Source organism: Coregonus lavaretus (genome assembly GCF_964263955.1).
Source record: "Coregonus lavaretus genome assembly, chromosome: 24".
NCBI classification, from domain to species: domain Eukaryota; kingdom Metazoa; phylum Chordata; class Actinopteri; order Salmoniformes; family Salmonidae; genus Coregonus; species Coregonus lavaretus.
Window position 1 is genome coordinate 32956949 of NC_140011.1, and position 22108 is coordinate 32979056.

Here is a 22108-nt window from a genome sequence, read left to right on the forward strand (position 1 = left end):
TCAAAAGTGAGGTTACAAGTTTATCAACTTTCAAAGCAGAATTACTTTCCCATTGTTCCTCAACTGTAGTGTATGATATACAATTTTCTAGCTCTGAGTCTCTACATTTATCCAATGTATAAAACACCATTTCAAACTTTGGTACATAAGATCAAGCCGGTCGGTCACAAATGTGGTTTCTACTGACAATTGAGATGTACAAACTATTTACATTTACATTTTAGTCATTTAGCAGACACTCTTATCCAGAGCGACTTACAGTTAGTGAGTGCATACATTATATATATATATATATATATATATATTTTTTTTTTTTCATACTGGCCCCCCGTGGGAATCGAACCCACAACCCTGGCGTTGCAAACACCATGCTCTGCCAACTGAGCTACATCCCTGCCGGCCATTCCCTCCCCTACCCTGGACGACGCTGGGCCAATTGTGCGCCGCCCCATGGGTCTCCCGGTCACGGCCGGCTACGACAGAGCCTGGATTCGAACCAGGATCTCTAGTGGCACAGCCTTAGACCACTGCGCCACTCGGGAGCACAGGGGACGACGAGCGGATAAGAGGCAATCCGTAATTTATTTTAAGACATTTAATGAGCGAGCTAGGACGGACGTAGTTAATATAACTAAACTCAGCAAAAAAAGGAACATCCTTTTTTCAGGACCCTGTCTTTCAAAGATAATTAGTAAAAACCCATATAACTTCACAGATCTTCATTGTAAAGGGTTTATACACTGTTTCCCATGCTTGTTCAATTAACCATAAACAATTAATGAACATGCACCTGTGGAACGGTCGTTAAGACACTAACAGCTTACAGACGGTAGGCAATTAAGGTCAGTTATGAAAACTTAGCACACTAAAGAGGCCTTTCTACTGACTCTGAAAAACACCAAAAGAAAGATGCCCAGGGTCCCTGCTCATCTGCGTGAACGTGCCTTAGGCATGCTGCAAGGAAGCATGAAGACTGCAGATGTGGCCAGGGCAATAAATTGCAATGTCCGTACTGACAGCGCTACAGGGAGACAGGACGGACAGCTGATCGTCCTCGCAGTGGCAGATCACGTGTAACAACACCTGCACAGGATCGGTACATCCAAACATCACACTTGCGGGGACAGGTACAGGATGGCAACAACAACTGCCCGAGTTACACCAGGAACGCACAATCCCTCCATCAGTGCTTAGACTGTCCGCAATAGGCTGAGAGAGGCTGGACTGAGGGCTTGTAGGCCTGTTGTAAGGCAGGTCCTCACCAGACATCACCGGCAACAATGTCGCCTATGGGCACAAACCCACCGTCGCTGGACCAGACAGGACTGGCAAAAAGTGCTCTTCACTCACGAGTTGCAGTTTTGTCTCACCAGGGGTGATGGTCGGATCCGTGTATATCATCGAAGGAATGAGCGTTACACCGAGGCATCTACTTTGGAGCAGGATCGATTTGGAGGGTCCGTCATGGTCTGGGGTGGTGTGTCACAGCATCATCGGACTGAGCTTGTTGTCATTGCAGGCAATCTCAACGCTGTGTGTTACAGGGAAGACATCCTCCTCCCTCATGTGGTACCCTTCCTGCAGGCTCATCCTGACATGACCCTCCAGCATGACAATGCCACCAGCCATACTGCTCGTTCTGTGCGTGATTTCCTGCAAGACAGGAATGTCAGTGTTCTGTCATGGCCAGCGAAGAGCTCGGATCGCAATCCCATTGAGCATGTCTGGGACCTGTTGGATCGGAGGGTGAGGGCTAGGGCCATTCCCCCCCAGAAATGTCCGGGAACTTGCAGGTGCCTTGGTGGAAGAGTGGGGTAACATCTCACAGCAACAACTGGCAAATCTGGTGCAGTCCATGAGGAGGAGATGCACTGCAGTACTTAATGCAGCTTGTGGCCACACTGTTACTTTTGATTTTGACCCCCCCTTTGTTCAGGGACACATTATTCAATTTCTGTTAGTCACATGTCTGTGGAACTTGTTCAGTTTATGTCTGTTGTTGAATCTTATGTTCATACAAATATTTACTAATGTTAAGTTTGCTGAAAATAAGGCTAATGGCCGATGAGCACCGATACGTTTTATCTATAATTTCTCTTCATTATTTCTCTTCATATGACAAGGATTGAAAAGGATTTGCCAGTAGATTGTCGACTTGATGATGACTGCTAGCTTGCTAGCTAAGATTTCGAAAGTATGATGTTGACATGATCAGTCCAATCAAAGCTACTGTAGGTAACGTGATTTGACATAATTTTATCTGTGGCCAATGACCTTGAGCCTTATTGGATGGGCACTTCTAATGTAACTCTATGGCAGCACCCAAGGGGCTTGAATTTGAGCTCTACTCATAGACGTAGTGTCCCAATGCGTGACAGAACACTGAGCCAATCACGCCGCAACTATTGAACATTACAAACCCCTACGCTCTGTATTTTCCGCTGGCTGCCCCACCACCACAGAAAGCACTGAGCTAGGCTGAAACACCTGCATTTTGGAGCTGCCTTACTCAAGAAAGCTTGTTTTGCATTTAATATTATTATTCCAGTCTTCCCGTTGTCATTGTCAGAGTAGACACATTGTTTACAGAGTGCACAACCTATGCTACACTTGTGAGAAACAAGTTTAGGTTTATTTCATTCCATTTACGAGTTTTGGCAATTTACTCATTGTCAGTTGTTTGGAAAGCTTCTGTCAATGATGAGTAAGGAGGCGCATGCATGGAAGTAGGCCTATAGGCTACCTGGCCTGCGCGCAAATGTAGGCATATAAATGTGCCCATTTGGGGATCTGATAGTATTTCTGCTTTGGCTTAACGCACCACCACTAATGACCTGTGGAGCTTCTCAAAGTAATGTTTTCTTCACCTAAAACAGCAAGCAAATTAAGTCTGTTTTTACATCCATTGAGAATGACAATAATTCCTCAATGTATTTGAAAAATCTTTCCATCTCTCTCCCTTTTGATAACCAGTCAGCGTGAAAGGGAACAATGTCATTCTCTCATCCAATGGAAACGTCATAAAATAGGCCTACCTGATTACTTATCAGTGCTTGACTTGGACTGAAATAGGTTCCGGTACTCAATTTGGGTGCTGGGACTTTTTATATTTAGGTGCAGGAGCTCCACAATACTTTCAAGCTAAAATTCTATGAGAGGAACCGGAACTCAAGCAGTAGAACATTTGAGGTGCCGGTACTCAGCTCCGGTGAGCTCCTGCCCAAGTCAAGCACTGCTTCTTATCCCTTGGGCCCAGAATATTTTATACAATGTTGCAAGTTCACTAGTGCAAGTTTAGGCCGGACCCAAGTTAATAGTTGATACAATGTTTCAAGTTCATTGCAGACAGGCCATGTGTAGCCAATGTGATTTATAGGATATTTATTTTTATCAGGATATTTTCTACCTGCAAGCTGCAATGTTTTTATTTGTTGGCTTTATGTAGGCTATTTTTACATAGTTGGCAATGGCAATAGAAGTTACTTTTTAGATTTGTATAGTTTTCATTTAGATTTGTATATAATTTTGATTAACCACATGACAATGATTTTGAGATATGAAGACTTAATTATAAATTAAATGAAACTGTTTCACAAAAATGTGCATAGGAAAACCAGAACTGGCATGCAGATTGGTAGAAATTGTAAGATAAATTGGCATTCCACGTGAGAAAGGTTGCCGACTCCTCGTGTAGCCTATTACCAGCAACATCAGGAGAGTAATGGCAGAGTCTGCGAAAGCCAGCAGGAGCGGGGAGGAGAATTGTTGGGTCAAGTGATTTTATTTTTTGTTTATCTAGATCTCTGGTGCCCTCTTGAGGCATTTTCTTATTTCATCAAACTGTAAGCTTTAAGCATCAGACAAGCTCAATACATATAGCTGATTTGTCTTGGAGCCATGGGGTGATCTCCTTTCTCTGCAACAAACATGGCATGTTGGTTTTTCTGCCATTGTCTATTACTGTGTAACTGTTGCTGTGGGGCTACATTCCTCCTGGTAGATTCCATTCATACTGTGGTAATAACTTTTATCAGAAAATGCTCTTCATCTGTTGGCCTACTGTTTGGTAGACAATGAAATGCAATCATAGTTGTAACCTCATTAGGTTACTTTTCAATATTTTGAAAAATGCTAATTTGTACCGTAAAACATTCTAAGGATAAGATTGTCATATCGTGTTCATATCTAATTGAGAGATTTAAAGAATGTTAAATGTGAGCGCTCCAAATACGCAGCTGCACCAAGGGTGGGTACAGGTAGCACACCACGGAACAGATCATCCCTTCCAGCCTCTCCGGCTCACAACACGAGAGCTGGGGCTCTTGCACCGCAGGTGGACATGTTTAATAGTGTTGGCAGGCTGTTTGGCTGTGATTGTTCTGATTTGTGTGGGAGTCCTCCCTGCAGTGCATCTCACACAGTGAGAATAGGGTTAACAGGGCTTTAATCCCAGTGCTGGAAGGCACATGAAGGCAGAGCGATGGGGGCTTGGAGGATGAGAGGCTGACCCTTGTGGAGCTAAACATGTTGTTTCTAGTTGTCACTGTCACTAGTTTGTGTTGCCTTATTTAAGGAAGCATGTTTTACTTCACACACATCCACTGTTTGCTGTTGATAGTGTCTTCTGTCTGTTTTTGTTGAAATGTTTTTTTGTTTGTTTGTTTTTATCCCTGCCACGTCCCCACAGGAGGCCTCTTGCCAGGCCATCATTGTAAATAAGAATTTGTTCATAATTGACTTACCTGGTCAAATAAAACTTTCCGTTTTTACTGGTGTTCAGGCTGTATTTTCAGTATGCCATTTTCTACCAATAATGATATCAACACAGCACGGTAATACCAAGCTTGAATAATTCAGTGATTTGTGTTTTTGGAAGCCAACACTGTCACCCATCAAGAGCAGTATCTGCTGATTGAAAGGCTAGCTTTTGTCTTTGGTCTGTTCTGACATTGCACAGCGCCTAGCCCAAGACTGATTGAAACACCCTCTATTTGTGTGTCATTTACATCAAACCTTTTCATTTGGAACGTTACCTTTACTGACACCCTGTGTGTTTTGAATCAAAAATAACTTCAATCAAGAGTCTTCAAATGAACTGTCTTTGAATCTTAATTGGACCATGAAATTGGAGGTTGTTAAAGGATATCAGCTAATTAAACATCCACACCGCTACAGTCGTGACTACCGCTGACTAATTGGGTTTGAACACCTCCCTCTGCAACTCGATCCTGGACTTCCTGACAGGCAGACCCCAGGTGGTGAGGGTGGGAAACAACACCTCCGCCACACACAACTCTTAACACCATCGTTAAGTTTGCCGATGACATGGCGGTGGTGGGCCTGATCGCCGATGGCGATGAGACAGCCTACAGAGAGGTTAGCGCCCTGGCGGAGTGATGCCAGGAAAACAGCCTCTCCCTCAACGTCAGCAAAACCAAGGAGTTGATCGGGGTCTACAGGAAACGGGAGGGGGCTATTGTCATGCGTTTACTTTTATATTGTTAATAGTCATACTTGACATGGCACATTATCTCTTCTGTATATCCTATTGTGTGTGTGTGTGTGTATATATCAGGCTATTACTAGGCATACTACCGCTTCTATTACTGGTTATTTTTTATTTGTCTTGACTCTTATTATTGATAGATTATTTTACTGCAATGTTGAGGGAGCTAGCACACAAACATTTCACTGCACCTTTTATACCTGTTGTAAACTGTGTACGTGACAAGCCAAATTTGATTTGAGTGAATTGACAAACGTGAAACTTGGAAAAAGTTAAGTGTTGTCAAAGGATATGTATTGCTACATTTGTAAATGTGCATGCATCATATAGATGGGGTTACTCTCTTCCTGACTCCTGTCTTAACGGCTCTATCTGCATACCAATAATTCCTCTCTCCCAAATCCTCAGGTGTTCCGGAGTGGCGAGGGCATGGGCATCCGTCTGGACAGTGCCTCTGCGTTCCAGGGAGCCATCATCTCCCCCCACTACGACTCCCTCTTGGTCAAAGTCATCGCTAGCGGGAAGGACCTGCCTGCCGCTGCCGCCAAGATGAACAGGGCGCTGGCGGAGTTCCGTGTCCGTGGGGTCAAGGTAGGGTCATTAATTACAGCACATTGTGTCACATTTGTCTTTTTAATCTCCTGCCGCGCGACTCAAGTGAAGAGAGTAGTATGAGGTGGATGGCTTCGAATCCTCATTCAATCCAGTCATCAATAATTTTTTGAACTTATCAAATAACCTTTTTTCAAAAGTGCTTGGAAGTGCAGCTTTTGAAGTGCCCCGTTTTACCCTCACCTAAAACTGTCTGCATGTGTCATTACTGTGTAATGGTCAGAGGTTTTTAGCACGAGATCCTTATTAAGGGAAAAGTGCTGAAAGTGGCAACTGGAGAACAGAAGTGGAAAGCAGGAGCTCCATGAAAGGGATGTCATTAAGGCCAGACAGGTCATCAATGCATTTATGATGAATCTGATCCTGATGCTCAGTATGAAAATGTATGCACTCACTAACTGTAAGTCGCTCTGGATAAGAGCGTCTGCTAAATGACTAAAATGTAAAAATGTAAATGTACTGCAAGGTCAAGTCTGTTCAGAGTTTAATCTAATCCGTGGACCACAGATTAAGTAAATGATAAACATTCTGGAGAGCTGAAATGTATTAACATTTCTCCCCTCAAAACCCAGATTTTCTTTCTTGTCAGTAGTGCATCTTTTAAATGGCACCGTTTTTAATTGGTGAATTATTAAGTAGTAGTGGGAAGTAGAAGCTAAATATACAGGGGATTGGATGGCTTGTGTCTACGCATGTGACGGAGAGGATAAAAAATGAAATTCTACTTTCAACTTGTATCGAAGAGGGCTTTGGTTTGGAATTGTAAAGTAGAGAATCAGAGTTGCAGATCAGAGGGATGTTTTTGTTTATACAATACTAGTGTCAATAACAACATATGTTCACTTGAAAGCACAGTATGAATGGCTGTATGTATGTCTTTTTGTTGGATTTAAGGGATGGGATTCTTGTTCTGCCAGCCCTAGTTTTCCATGGCTCTGAATGAAACCTTTGACTGGGAAACGTGTGTGTGTGTGTGTGTGTGTGTGTGTGTGCGCATGTGTGTGTTGAGTGAGGGTTAGTGGCAGCAGCTGCACCATGGCCAGCTGCGCTTTTGAAGGGTATGCAGCAGGGGAACGCTCTAACATCTTATGACTGTCCGAGCCCTCCACACACTTACCTTTCCTGGATCAGCTTCTGCTTCACCAACATGATTCTCTCTTGATTGTCAAGTTTCTTCTTCCTTTCCACTTGTCTAGTGTCCTCAGTCGTTTCCTTCCTCTCCTGTTCTTGTTGACCTGACACAGTGTGACAGACTGAGACGACTGCCCTGTAGTTGGAATATTTCATTTATCTTATTTCCCTACCCCGCTCTCCCTACCCCGCTCACCCTCTCCCTACCCCGCTCACCCTCCTCCCTACCCCGCTCACCCTCTCCCTACCCCGCTCACCCTCTCCCTACCCCGCTCACCCTCTCCCTACCCCGCTCACCCTCCTCCCTACCCCGCTCACCCTCTCCCTACCCCGCTCACCCTCCTCCCTACCCCGCTCACCCTCCTCCCTACCCCGCTCACCCTCTCCCTACCCCGCTCACCCTCCTCCCTACCCCGCTCACCCTCTCCCTACCCCGCTCTCCCTACCCCGCTCACCCTCTCCCTACCCCGCTCACCCTCTCCCTACCCCGCTCACCCTCTCCCTACCCCGCTCACCCTCTCCCTACCCCGCTCACCCTCTCCCTACCCCGCTCACCCTCTCCCTACCCCGCTCACCCTCTCCCGCTCACCCTCTCACCCGCTCACCCTCTCTTCAGCCCCAGAGGTATTTTGTTGGCATGATTATTTGCAGCACTCCAAAATATCAAAGACATTAAAGCTGCTCCAGATCATCCCCTCTCTGCTCCACAAGGGCACTAACAAGCGAACTGTCACATGTGTTTTAATGATGACTCATTATCACTTCAGGATGGGTGAAGAAGTTCAAACCATGTTGGTCGCACAATTCCCTCCCTCCATTTCCTTGCATGTTTGATTAATTTCCCTCACAGCATAAACTAAACTCCTTTTCCCCCTCTATCATGCGTCCCTCCTTTCCCATGTCTCCATCTAATTCGCTGTCACGCTGTTCCTCCCAGCAGGGGAAGGCCACTCGAACCCCATTGGACCGCAGCAGTGCCGCAGCTTCAAATGGCTAATTTATTTAGCACTGACACCACCAGAGATTTAATTACCTGTTCAAATAAGAGTACAGCCAAGTGATTTCCCCTCCAGCAGCATTAGGTGTTAGAGAAGCAGAGGACGTGCTGCCCAGATTTACAAGCAAAACATATTGGCTGAAAGAACGGTCCGAAAATGTGATATCATCCTAGCCCTAGGCAGCGCTGGTTTGAATACCCGACAAGGTGAAGAAATCTGTTGATTTGCCCTTGAGCAAGGCACTTCATCCTAATTTGCTACAGGGGTGCCGTACTACTATGGCTGACCCTGTAAAACAACAAATTTCACTGCACCTATCGTACTACTATGGCTGACCCCGTAAAACAACACATTTCACTGCACCTATCGTACTACTATGGCTGACCCCGTAAAACAACACATTTCACTGCACCTATCGTACTACTATGGCTGACCCTGTAAAACAACACATTTCACTGCACCTATCGTACTACTATGGCTGACCCTGTAAAACAACACATTTCACTGCACCTATCGTACTACTATGGCTGACCCTGTAAAACAACACATTTCACTGCACCTATTGTACTACTATGGCTGACCCTGTAAAACAACATTTCATTGCACCAATCCGGCTGTGTATGTGACAAAACATCCGTAAACACGTTGAAATCCTTTTTAAAGGCAATCCCACAGTCATTTCTGGGCGTAGCAACAGACTTGGAGCCTCCGAAGTTCAGCTTCAACAAGATTTCAGTTATTCCAGAGATCATGTTACCCACTGTACTGTCGGGCTAATATATTTTGCAGTGTGCTGTAGTGATGCATGCAGACGCTCTTATCCAGAGCGACTTAGTTAGTGAGTGCATACATTTTCATACTGGCCCCCCGTGGGAAACGAACCCACAACCCTGGCGTTGCAAGCGCCATGCTCTTCCAACTGAGCTACAGGGGACTACATACACCTTGGGAAGACTAACCAACATTACCAGCTCAATATCCATTACATGTAGCTGTCGCTTTAAATTATTAAATTTTTTACCCCTTGCTCACCCGCAGATAGAAATTGCCTTAAGTGGTCTGAGAAATCACTCCTTTGGGTACTATGCAATGATTCCTGTGCCCACCATCACAGTTATATCTATTGTATGTCCCTTTCTCCTCCCACCTCCTCGCTCTCCCGCTCCCACCCTCCCTCAGTTATGCATTTACAGTGCACACGAGGATGAGAGCGAAGACGAGGGTCTAAATCAATTGGCAATAGGTTGTTGCCAGCTTATGTAACTACTACCTTCCTTTACAAGTAGAAACGGAGATGTAGTGCTCCATATTAAACACCAACACATTCACTGGCACTGTGTACCGCAAAGAACAGTGGTCTTTGAAGCCCTAATCTGCACTAAATGGTTCCCAGAGGTGTGACTGGCTTTAGAGGGAGATATGGCAAACTGAAACGGGGTGTGGGGAGATATGGAGAGGAGTTGGGTGAAAATCGAGATGAGTGGGAGGCTGCTTAAAGAGAAGAGGAAGATGTAGTGTGCAGGCAGGCTAGATGTAGTGTGCAGGCAGGCTAGATGCAGATGGAGTGTGCAGGCAGGCTAGATGCAGATGTAGTGTGCAGGCAGGCTAGATGCAGATGGAGTGTGCAGGCAGGCTAGATGCAGATGGTTCCATTTATTTAATATCTCGCTCAGATGAACACATATCTGATTTATTATTATGCATGGATACTTTCCAGTCATTAGAATTTGAAAGCTTTGCTGCACTCTGCTTCGAAGTGGGATAGTGAATTAGAGACGTGCAATAAGGATCTAAATATTTCACAGCTGTAACACTCACTGTCATTATATCCCCCCTCTGCTTTGCTCCCCTCCACCGTAACACCCCACACCCACTCCTCTCCAAACTGCCCCTCTATGCAGTTTAGTGTGATGAGGAGACCTTTGTAGGACCAAGGTAGAAGATAAACAAGGATTTTAATGCTGTATGCAGCAATCTGTTAATGACCACTTAAACATGCATGTACATGAGTCATTTGCATGAATAATACTCAACCCCCTCCAACGCTCATTCTTTCACTCCCTCACACTCTCCCTCTCTCTCCCTCTGTCTCCCACGTTTATCGCACACACAAATAGAATTGTACTGTTTGTTTGGCTAAATTAATATTGCAGCACTATTTCCCACTTTGCATCTGCTGATTGCTTCTGCAGCATTTGCTTCAAGGGAAGGAAATACTTCCCTCAAGGAACATGAAACAAACCACAAAACGACCAGAATACTGTCAGAATTCTGTTTATATATTGTAGAAATGGTCATTTCACTTTTTAAAATGTAGACGACTGATGGTAGTGGACGAAAGTGCCCTTTTAAGAATTTTGATTAATGTTGGTCGTTTTATGTGGATTGAGTGTCAGTCTTATCCACTTTCTCTAGCAACACAACCACCCACACACTCCTTTCTGCTGATCATAGGGTGTGGTTGGGGTAGAGGTGCTTCAGTGGAACGGGGAGTAGAGATTGGTGATTTTAAATTCAAATGGGTGGGTTAGAATGCTTGTCCAAGATGTTTTGTCCAGTTAAGTCACCCTGTTTTTCTGTTCAAATCTCCAGTCGTGAATAGGAAAACCTTGGCTCTACATCTGAGGTGAAAAGGTCAAAGCACTCACTTATTCCTTCTGGCCGTCTCACAGCTAGGGTAGGGTTTTAGATGCAGGGGCAGAGAACAGCCAACCATGGTGAATGAGTTGGATGGTATGAGGCTAAATGAAATCAGGACTGGCTAAAAGGACTCTGAACCATTTTTATTTCTTATCCAGCAAATTGGAGATGTCAGAGCTATTTCTGAGATGGTGAACTCCTGGTCTAAACTGCACAATTTTATCCACAGCCTACCAGATCTGCAGATCTGATATTAATAGGACTTATCAGCAGAACATGACATATGTGCTCTACAATGTGAACAGTGGTTGGTTGCAGAACTGCAGGTCAGTGGTTTGAGCACCGGTGGACAGAGTTCACGATGTGTTTGTGTGAATTCACCAATCAGCAGTTTTTAATTGGGTGAAATAGGGCACCAGTTTGCCTCTGGCAAGAAAAGGGGAAACTGCTGCATGCACTACTCTCACTATCCACTCTCTCCTTGTCTCCCTTTTGTGTGAATTCCTTACTTAGATTTGTATGAAAATGTATGCACTAACTGTAAGTCGCTCTGGATAAGCGCGTCTGCTAAATGACTAAAATGTAAAAAAAAAAAAAAATTGTGTGTATTAGGTACAGTGAAGGAAAAAAGTATTTGATCCCCTGCTGATTTTGTACGTTTGCCCACTGACAAAGACATGATCAGTCTATAATTTTAATGGTAGGTTTATTTGAACAGTGAGAGACAGAATAACAACAAAAAAATCCAGAAAAACGCATGTCAAAAATGTTATGAATTGATTTGCATTTTAATGAGGGAAATAAGTATTTGACCCCTCTGCAAAACATGACTTAGTACTTGGTGGCAAAACCCTTGTTGGCAATCACAGAGGTCAGACGTTTCTTGTAGTTGACCACCAGGTTTGCACACATCTCAGGAGGGATTTTGTTCCACTCCTCTTTGCAGATCTTCTCCAAGTCATTAAGGTTTCGAGGCTGACGTTTGGCAACTCAAACCTTCAGCTCCCTCCACAGATTTTCTATGGGATTAAGGTCTAGAGACTGGCTAGGCCACTCCAGGACCTTAATGTGCTGCTTCTTGAGCCACTCCTTTGTTGCCTTGGCCGTGTGTTTTGGGTCATTGTCATGCTGGAATACCCATCCACGACCCATTTTCAATGCCCTGGCTGTGGGAAGGAGGTTCTCACCCAAGATTTGACAGTACATGGCCCCGTCCATCGTCCCTTTGATGCGGTGAAGTTGTCCTGTCCCCTTAGCAGAAAAACACCCCCAAAGCATAATGTTTCCACCTCCATGTTTGACGGTGGGGATGGTGTTCTTGGGGTCATAGGCAGCATTCTTCCTCCTCCAAACACGGCGAGTTGAGTTGATGCCAAAGAGCTCGATTTTGGTCTCATCTGACCACAACACTTTCACCCAGTTCTCCTCTGAATCATTCAGATGTTCATTGGCAAACTTCAGACGGGCCTGTATATGTGCTTTCTTGAGCAGGGGGACCTTGCGGGCGCTGCAGGATTTCAGTCCTTCACGGCGTAGTGTGTTACCAATTGTTTTTTGGTGACTATGGTCCCAGCTGCCTTGAGATCATTGACAAGATCCTCCCGTGTAGTTCTGGGCTGATTCCTCACCGTTCTCATGATCATTGCAACTCCACGAGGTAATATCTTGCATGGAGCCCCAGGCCGAGGGAGATTGACAGTTCTTTTGTGTTTCTTCCATTAGTGAATAATCACACCAACTGTTGTCACCTTCTCACCAAGCTGCTTGGCGATGGTCTTGTAGCCCATTCCAGCCTTGTGTAGGTCTACAATCTTGTCCCTGACATCCTTGGAGAGCTCTTTGGTCTTGGCCATGGTGGAGAGTTTGGAATCTGATTGATTTGATTGCTTCTGTGGACAGGTGTCTTTTATACAGGTAATAAACTGAGATTAGGAGCACTCCCTTTAAGAGTGTGCTCCTAATCTCAGCTCGTTACCTGTATAAAAGACACCTGGGAGCCAGAAATCTTTCTGATTGAGAGGGGGTCAAATACTTATTTCCCTCATTAAAATGCAAATCAATTTATAAAATTTTTGACATGCGTTTTTCTGGATTTTTTTGTTGTTATTCTGTCTCTCACTGTTCAAATAAACCTACCATTAAAATTATAGACTGATCATTTCTTTGTCAGTGGGCAAACGTACAAAATCAGCAGGGGATCAAATACTTTTTTCCCTCACTGTATATGTTGTGAAATTGTTAGATATTACTGCACTGTCGGAGCTAGAGGCACAAGCATTTCGCTACACCAGCAATAACATCTGCTAAACACGTGTATGTGACAAATAACATTTGATTTGATGTGTGGATCGGCCTCCATCACACAGCTCATGCTAAGTGAGCTCAGAGGGGCTTTGTGGGTATGACTATACACTACAGAGAAGTAGACTATACACTACAGAGAAGTAGACTATACACTACAGAGAAGTAGACTATACACTACAGAGAAGTAGACTATACACTACAGAGAAGTAGACTATACACTACAGAGAAGTAGACTATACACTACAGAGAAGTAGACTATACACTACAGAGAAGTAGACTATACACTACAGAGAAGTAGACTATACACTACAGAGAAGTAGACTATACACTACAGAGAAGTAGTTCATATGACAAATGGCACCAATAGACATGTAGCCTTTCCCTGTGTACTGCATTCTCAGAGCTCCTCCCTGACTCATCCATCTCCTCCCCCAGCCACCTTCTCTACCCCTCTTTCTCCCCATATCTCTCTCCCTCTCTCAGCTCGAAGACAAACACCTCTGTGTTTGCCGATAGGCTGCTTCCTGGTCTTCTCAAACAAACACATGATCACTGACTGGCATCTGATTATCACAGTTTTCATATGAACCATTTTGATGCCTGATCTACTCAGCGGTTTGGCATTCAATGTCGAGTCGTGCTGCTGTTGAGTAACGGTTGATTTATTTACCGTAATTCATTAATTGTTTCATTTATCTTGTTGAAACAAGTCTCAGGTTGTAGTCAGTCTCTTACAGCATTAAAGCAGACTTCGTTTTACCTTTTTTTTACATTTATTTTGTATAGTTGTCATCACTCCCATCTGTCCACACCATACATGGCTTATCTTCTTCAGCATGTGCTAGGTTCCTTGTGCAATGCACTTTGTGCTTTTATATTTTAAGTCCTTGTCTTTGAAAAAAACTAGAATCCTTGGTTGCTACATCCATTTCGGACTTATATTCTTGCAGAATATAACTTAAATTCCTAATGAGCTTAGTTCAACTGTCATACCCCTTCAGAACCCAAAATATAAGCTTGTTTTACTCCAATGTTTGTAAATAAAGTAAATGTAAGCAAACACTGTATAGCCTTAAAACATAGTTAAAACTATACATTTGATATTGTCAGTCCTTGCATCCGTACCTCTGTCTATGTAAATGAGTGGTTACATTTATCCAGGCCCATCCCTTAGAGTGGTTACATTTATCCAGGCCCATCCCTTAGCTTTTTGGCTAAAACGGGCAGGGAGAACGCTTTGTTTCAGTTAAGGATTCTAGCTTTAAAGCCAAATGGCTTGTATAATATTTTACATCCACCATTTTGTCAGTTTCAGTCTTTGTTTCCATTTTGTCCCTCTCTCCTCTCCTCCTCTCCACCCTACACAACACTCTCCTCCTCTCCTCCTCTCCACCCTACACAACACTCTCCTCCTCTCCACCCTACACAACACTCTCCTCCTCTCCTCCTCTCCACCCTACACAACACTCTCCTCCTCTCCACCCTATACAACACTCTCCTCCTCTCCACCCTACACAACTCTCCTCCTCTCCTCTCCACCCTACACAACACTCCCCTCCTCTCCTCTCCTCTCCACCCTACACAACACTCTCCTCCTCTCCACCCTACACAACTCTCCTCCTCTCCACCCTACACAACACTCTCCTCTCCACCCTACACTACACTCTCCTCCTCTCCTCTCCACCCTACACAACACTCTCCTCCTCTCCTCTCCACCCTACACAACACTCTCCTCCTCTCCTCTCCACCCTACACAACACTCTCCTCCTCTCCACCCTACACAACACTCTCCTCCTCTCCTCTCCACCCTACACAACACTCTCCTCCTCTCCACCCTACACAACACTCTCCTCCTCTCTTCTCCACCCTACACAACACTCTCCTCCTCTCCTCTCCACCCTACACAACACTCTCCTCCTCTCCTCTCCACCCTACACAACACTCTCCTCCTCTCCTCCTCTCCACCCTACACAACACTCTCCTCCTCTCCTCTCCACCCTACACAACACTCTCCTCCTCTCCTCCTCTCCACCCTACACAACACTCTCCTCCTCTCCTCTCCACCCTACACAACACTCTCCTCCTCTCCTCCTCTCCTCTCCACCCTACACAACTCTCCTCCTCTCCTCCTCTCCACCTCTCCTCTCCACCCTACACAACTCTCCTCCTCTCCTCCTCTCCACCCTACACAACACTCTCCTCCTCTTCTCCTCTCCTTCCTACACAACACTCTCCTCCTCCTCTCCTCTCCACCCTACACAACACACTCCTCCTCTCCACCCTACACAACACTCTCCTCCTCTCCTCCTCTCCACCCTACACAACACTCTCCTCCTCCTCTCCTCTCCACCCTACACAACACTCTCCTCCTCTCCTCCTCTCCACCCTACACAACACTCTCCTCCTCTCCTCTCCTCTCCACCCTACACAACACTCTCCTCCTCTCCTCCTCTCCACCCTACACAACACTCTCCTCCTCTCCTCCTCTCCTCTCCACCCTACACAACTCTCCTCCTCTCCTCCTCTCCACCTCTCCTCTCCACCCTACACAACTCTCCTCCTCTCCACCCTACACAACACTCTCCTCCTCTTCTCCTCTCCTTCCTACACAACACTCTCCTCCTCCTCTCCTCTCCACCCTACACAACACACTCCTCCTCTCCACCCTACACAACACTCTCCTCCTCCTCTCCTCTCCACCCTACACAACACACTCCTCCTCTCCACCCTACACAACACTCTCCTCCTCTCCACCCTACACAACACATTCCTCCTCTCCTTTCCACCCTACACAACACTCTCCTCCTCTCCTCCTCTCCACCCTACACAACACACTCCTCCTCTCCTCTCCACCCTGCACAACACACTCCTCCTCTCCTCCTCTCCTCCTCTCCACCCTACACAACACACTCCTCCTCTCCTCTCCACCCTGCACAACACACTCCTCCTCTCCTCCTCTCCACCCTACACAACACACTCCTCCAGATCTTTGGCAGCCACATTGGAATTGGAGTTGGAGGTGTTGAAGGCGTGCAGGTAGCCATGTGTGAGGGCAGGGGGGTTGTGATCGCTGCCCATGCTGCTCGCTGAACTGGCCGTTGAGGCGCACTGGACCAGCATGCCGTGCACCGACTGGCTCCTCCTGCTCCATATCACACTCAGTCGCTTGGCATAGCTGTAGCAGGTTGTCGTGGTGATCTCGCCCACGTCAAAGGAGCAGCTGCGTGTCCTCCCGAGTGGCGGACGATCGCCCCTCCTCCAGTCCTTTACCCGCCCCTCCTCCTCCCCTTGGGCCCCAGAGTCCAGGCTGCATCTGGAGCCCACCATTTTGTCCAAGTCACTCTCCCTCTCCTCAGAGCGGCGCAGCTTGAGCTTGCCTGAGTGTCTCAGGGTCTTGTGAGCTCTGGGATGGGGTAAGGTTTGGGAGGTGTTGGCAGGGGAGTAGTACAGTGTCACTCTCTCACTCTCAGGGGTGAAAGGGGGGAATCTTTTCCCCTTCATGCCCACCTCCAGACCCTGCTTCTCAGCCTTTCTCTCTCCACTGAGCTGATCAGAGTCAAGCGTTGACTTTGACGGTGTCCTGGGCTTGTTCTTGGCTTGGGGTTTGGTTTTCGATGGCAGGGGCTTAGCATGTTGGCCAAGAATGCCTTTGGGCAGCGCCACCATCATCACTCTCCCGTTCCCATTGGTCTGAGCGTAAACGTCCACTTCTCCCTTAGAGGGCAGGAAGTCGTCATGGTGATGGGCAGGGTAGTGGCCTTCGTCTTGGCAGTCTCCACAGACGCGGTGCCTCACCATCATCGCCACGGTGAACACCAGCAGCGTCACCACGATGACCCCGCCCACCATGATTGTCAAGGTGCCGCCCAGGAAATGCGCCTGCAGGGAACGGCACTCTGGGAAGTCCTCCTTGGTGCTGAACTGGGTGCAGCCCAGGACCTTGGTGGTGGCCAGGGTGGACAACCCGTCGTCAAAGATGGCCAGGACACACAGGCTGTAGTCTGCTCCAGACACAAGGTTCTTTAGCAGGAAAGAGTTGCTTGTAGGAGGCAGAATCCTAACGGGGGGGGGGGGGTTGAGGAGTAATGGGGGAAAAAAAGGATATTGAGTCATTTGCTGAGACGAGAAAGATAATCTCTGAGAGCAGCTAGGAGAGGGAGATAAATCTAATGAAATGCAATAAGCTACAGTACAACTCCTAAACGCTAATGATGATAATGAGCATCCAGCTAGAGGAAGGAGGCAGCGTCAGATCTGCTCCTTTGTTGTGGAAATGGGCTTAATCAATAATACTCTGCTGTAGAGGGAGAAGGCCAATAGAGGCTGAGATTGATATTCAGGAAAACGGGAGGCGGACTAGACCAGAGTCTGTTTACGAAGGTTTTTTCATCTCCTCTGAAACGTGTCATGCCAAGCGATGAGCTATTCAAGACAACTCCGAGGCAGTGACACATACTCGCATCCCAATTACCACTACCCCAGGCCAAACACTGTATGCCAGGAAGGACGAGATGGCAAACACTCTGGCGTTTTTAAAGTCTTTCACCCCTCCCGGTCTTCCAACCGACTGCTCTTGTCAGAAAATCTCTTCCTAAATGCTGCAGCTTGTCGTATGGATTCAGACGGCTGTGTATATAAGTGTAGAACAGTAATGAAAATTTATTGGACAGCATATAAATACGGGTGATGAATGCGTTTACCATTGAGAGGTAATTGCGAGCTCTCCAAGGCAGACCTTGAGTAATTTCTAATCTCATCTGGCGGGCAGTTACCCTTTCTGGTGCCCTTGCTCTCCCTCATTCCTCCACACTATCCTCAAATGATCTCTAGCTTTGGGTTACAAATTACTTTGTTAATACATTTTGTTGTTTACATGCAGGATTTGTAATGAAAATTGGAAAGATGGGCTTTACGCGGAACATTAACTCAGAATGTGCGAGCTATTATCTCCATAGGCTTATATTAGGTGAATAAATGAATTGTAAGCTCTATTGAAAACCTGTCAAAGGGATATGCTGTTTAAACAAATGAGCGATGGAGTCCCAGGGACGGTACAAATTAATGTTTGCCGTCATCCATCTTATTTAGCAATGAAGACTACATATACCTTGGCATATATTAGTCATCCAAATGTGTGTATTTGCATACTTATTCTTTTCTCTTGGAAGGCTTAACAAGCAGTCACCTGTCCTGATTGGGACATCAGGGAATTATGGGATATTATGAGGCATCAAATGTTTAGCGTATGAGACTAACCATCACTTCCTGACTTAGTGGGGGATGAGAGATGGAAATGGCGAATTGGGAGGCTTTCTTCCCGTTTTTCATTCTGACAGCTGTGTGTGTGCGCGCACGCATTAGTGTGTTTTGTCGACAATGTCCTGACAAGTCCTTGAGAATCGTTCAGTATTTGATATAAAACACTGCATGTCTATTTAGGTACCTCTCCCTACCTGGGTTCAGTGTTCCCTAGACCCAAACCCACAATCTCCCTATTCATCTCCATTTGTCAGACTGATGGGATGTGACACTGTCCTCAGATCTGCAGCTTGCACTCTTTTATAAGGACTTCATCCTCCTTTTCCCACAGTCTTCTCTCTCTCTCTCGCTCGCTCGCTCGCTCTCTCGCTCTCCTTCCATTGCCCCATCTCCCTTCCCATCTCCTTCCTATCCCTCTATAAATCCCTTGTTCATACTTTACAGTCCACTACGCCTGCTCTCCTTTAATTCATGTGTCAGTGTTCATGTTCATCACTCCTGGTCCTTGTCATTCAAGGACACTCTGTGATAACTCAGATCAATTGTAAAACCACTGGGGTGTTTTGTACATGACAGTATTACAATAGACCACACAGAGGTGTTTGTTTTGCATCTAGCCTCCTGATCGATTCATGCTTACCCAGTTGGAACTGGCTCTCAGGTTCTGTAGGATGGCTGTGTCGCTGAGGGGAGCTTACCTGTACACCAGGGCATCGTCTGCAGTGCAGTTGTACTGGATCTGGTACATCCACACCAGGTACGGCCCAGTGGCCTGGCCCAGGACCCAGCGCACCTGGGCAGAGGTGGCAGTCACCCCCATGACCCCCATCAAATGCTCACTGGCACTGGCATCTCCATCCCCCCTCTCTCCACTCTCCCCCTCTGTGGTGTTCTTGACGGTCACCACCCCTCCACCACCCTTCCTGTTCCAGCCTGCCCCTCCTCTTCTCCCACTGGAGATGTCTGAGGACCCGGGATCCCCTCGAGGGCTGGTTAGGGGGACGGTGTTGTTGCCGCGGTGAGGGAGGGGGATGATCTTCAGGTCTATCAGGGCCGTAGCCTCCCCGGCAGCATTGATGGCGATGCAGGTGTAGGCCCCATCGTCACGGGCACGGGTCACCAGCACGTCCAGGGTGCCGTTGTAGTAGGAGTGCACACGGCTGGAGTTGGCCACGATGCGGTCGTCTGGGGAGATCCAGTGGATGATTGGCTCTGGGTCTCCGATGGCACGGCACCTCAGTGTGGCCCTCTGGCCCTCCAGCACCCACAGCTTGTTGGAGTGGCGCATGATGAGCGGAGGCTCACAGGTGAACTCCTCTTCTGGGATGGACCAGAAGTAGCGCCCGGCCAGGTGGACGGGAGTGGCACACGTCTCCATGTCGTCCTCGCGGATCAGCCGCCTCAGCCACAGCAGCTCACAGTTACAGTGCAGGGGGTTCCCCCCGAAGCTCAGGCTGATGACAGCGTTATAGGGGGTGGGGCTGACCACGCCCGTCTGGGAGCGGGTGAACAGGGGGTCGGGGGGCAGAGTCTGCAGCCGGTTGGACGTCATGTCCAGACGGGCCAGCTTGTAGAGTTCTCCGAAGGAGCCCTCTGCGATGTGGTCTATGAGGTTGTGGTCCAGGTTGAGGGTGTGCAGGCTGGCCATGTTCTGGATGGCATCCCAGGGGACCTTCCTCAGGTTGTTGTAGGACAGGTCCAGATCCTCTAGCGTCTGCAGGAAGTCATCAAAGGCCTCGGTGGAGACGTCGGTCAGCTGGTTGTTGTTGATGATGAGGTGCTGCAGGTTGGTCAGGCCGGACAGGTCTTTTGGCCCCACCACTGTCAGCCGGTTGGTGTCCAGGTGGAGTGAGCGCAGGCTCTCAAGGTCAGCGAAGGCCAGAGGTTTCAGGGCATGGATGGTGTTCCTGGACAGAGTTAGCTCTACCAGGCCTGACATGTTGGCAAAGTCCACCCTTCCCACCTCCAGGATGAAGTTGTCAGCCAGACGGAGCTCCACGGTGCGCCGGTCAATGTCGGGAGGTACGAACAGCAGGCCCTTGTTGACACAGAGCGTGCTCAGAGACTCTGAGAGGTTTCGGCACACACAGTGGAAGGGACAGATGGAGACCATGCCCCAGGTCTCTCCAGCGGACACGCCCGGGCCCAGCAGAGCAGAGAACACACAGGAGCAGATCACCACGGCCAGCCAGACTACAGTCTGTGGGGTCAGAGGGCAGGCAGGGGGTCTCAGGGAAGGGCTGGTGACCTTTGGCTTGAGTTCAGTAGGAGATAACAGGGTTATTTCCGGGTGGACACCTTTTAGAGAGTGTTGCTTTGGAAAGGGCCTCCGAGAGGATTTTGAGTGGTGTGGAGCCGAGTATGAGTGTGATATTTGTGATTTGGATTTAGGCATTGTTGAGCTGGTTATCCACAGACCTACGGAAGGACAAGTGGGAAATCGTTAGATCCTTCATTTCCATTGGTTTTCCCATTCAGTGGCTTTTACATCAGTGCAGTAGAGGTATTGGATTGTACAATTGGTATTTGAAGTTTTAGATATTGACAATTCCACAAACATGTTGGTCAATACAGATTTTGTAAACTGTGATGTGGTTCAGTTCTGTTTGTGTAGGCCTATGTGTGTAATTTCAGTGAGATATGAGTGAGGCTAGATTTGATATAAACCTCCAAGCCTGGTGGTTTTCCTCAGACTGTTCACTGATACTGGTTCTGGGGTTGTGGCCATGACTACTGAGTTCCACTGTTACTGGTTCTGGGGTTGTGGCCATGACTACTGAGTTCCACTGTTACTGGTTCTGGGGTTGTAGCCATGACTACTGAGTTCCACTGTTACTGGTTCTGGGGTTGTGGCCATGACTACTGAGTTCCACTGTTACTGGTTCTGGGGTTGTGGCCATGACTACTGAGTTCCACTGTTACTGGTTCTGGGGTTGTGGCCATGACTACTGAGTTCCACTGTTACTGGTTCTGGGGTTGTAGCCATGACTACGGAGTTCCACTGTTACTGGTTCTGGGGTTGTGGCCATGACTACTGAGTTCCACTGTTAATGGTTCTGTGGTTGTGGCCATGACTACTGAGTTCCACTGTTACTGGTTCTGGGATTGTGGCCATGACTACTGAGTTCCACTGTTACTGGTTCTGGGGTTGTGGCCATGACTACTGAGTTCCACTGTTACTGGTTCTGGGGTTGTAGCCATGACTACTGAGTTCCACTGTTACTGGTTCTGGGGTTGTAGCCATGACTACTGAGTTCCACTGTTACTGGTTCTGGGGTTGTAGCCATGACTACGGAGTTCCACTGTTACTGGGGCCTTCTTGTTCTCACCTTCCACTGCCCACTGTTCTGTCACTGTGATTGCCCCATTAACCTGATGCATTACTGTGTGTGTGTGTGTGTTGAACATGAACATTGACACACATGTTCCATCTAATGAGAAGGAATGACATTGGGTTAAAAGCCAGACTACCAAAGGCAGGTCCTTAATGAAGCAGAATAGTGGTTTGTAGGGTGACTGAGTCTCCAGGTCATTCTGTGCAAATGGACTTTGAATGGAAGGCTAGTTGAATTATCTGAGTTACATTACAGGCCTGATTAATGTGACTTTGTTGTGCTTTTCCACGGCTGCTGCGTTTCACTGGGTTGAGAATATTACA

General features: G+C 47.1%; 2 protein-coding genes across 2 annotated transcripts in view; one reads left to right on the forward strand and one right to left on the reverse strand.

The window, feature by feature from the left end:
* LOC311099505 (pyruvate carboxylase, mitochondrial-like) overlaps window positions 1-22108 on the forward strand; it is a 112887-nt gene that overhangs the window by 67119 nt on the left and 23660 nt on the right. The window contains exon 10 of the mRNA XM_084140208.1: window positions 5915-6097. Coding sequence (XP_083996334.1) covers window positions 5915-6097 — 183 coding nt within the window. The remainder of the gene's footprint in view (window positions 1-5914; window positions 6098-22108) is intronic.
* Window positions 16060-21194, reverse strand: LOC311099504 (leucine-rich repeat and fibronectin type-III domain-containing protein 4-like). Its single transcript, XM_084140207.1, has 2 exons — window positions 19149-21194; window positions 16060-17248 (listed from the first exon to the last, which is right to left on the reverse strand). Exons 1-2 carry the CDS (start codon window positions 20843-20845, stop codon window positions 16156-16158), a joined length of 2790 nt encoding a protein of 929 aa, XP_083996333.1. The 5' UTR covers window positions 20846-21194; the 3' UTR covers window positions 16060-16155.

Coding starts and splice junctions, on each gene's coding strand:
- LOC311099504 (XM_084140207.1), bottom strand. CDS start 20,845: ATGCCTAAATCCAAATCACAAATATCACACTCATACTCGGCTCCACAC. Junction 17,249..19,148: donor GACGATGCCCTGGTGTACAG/GTAAGCTCCCCT, acceptor CCCCCCCGTTAG/GATTCTGCCTCCTACAAGCA.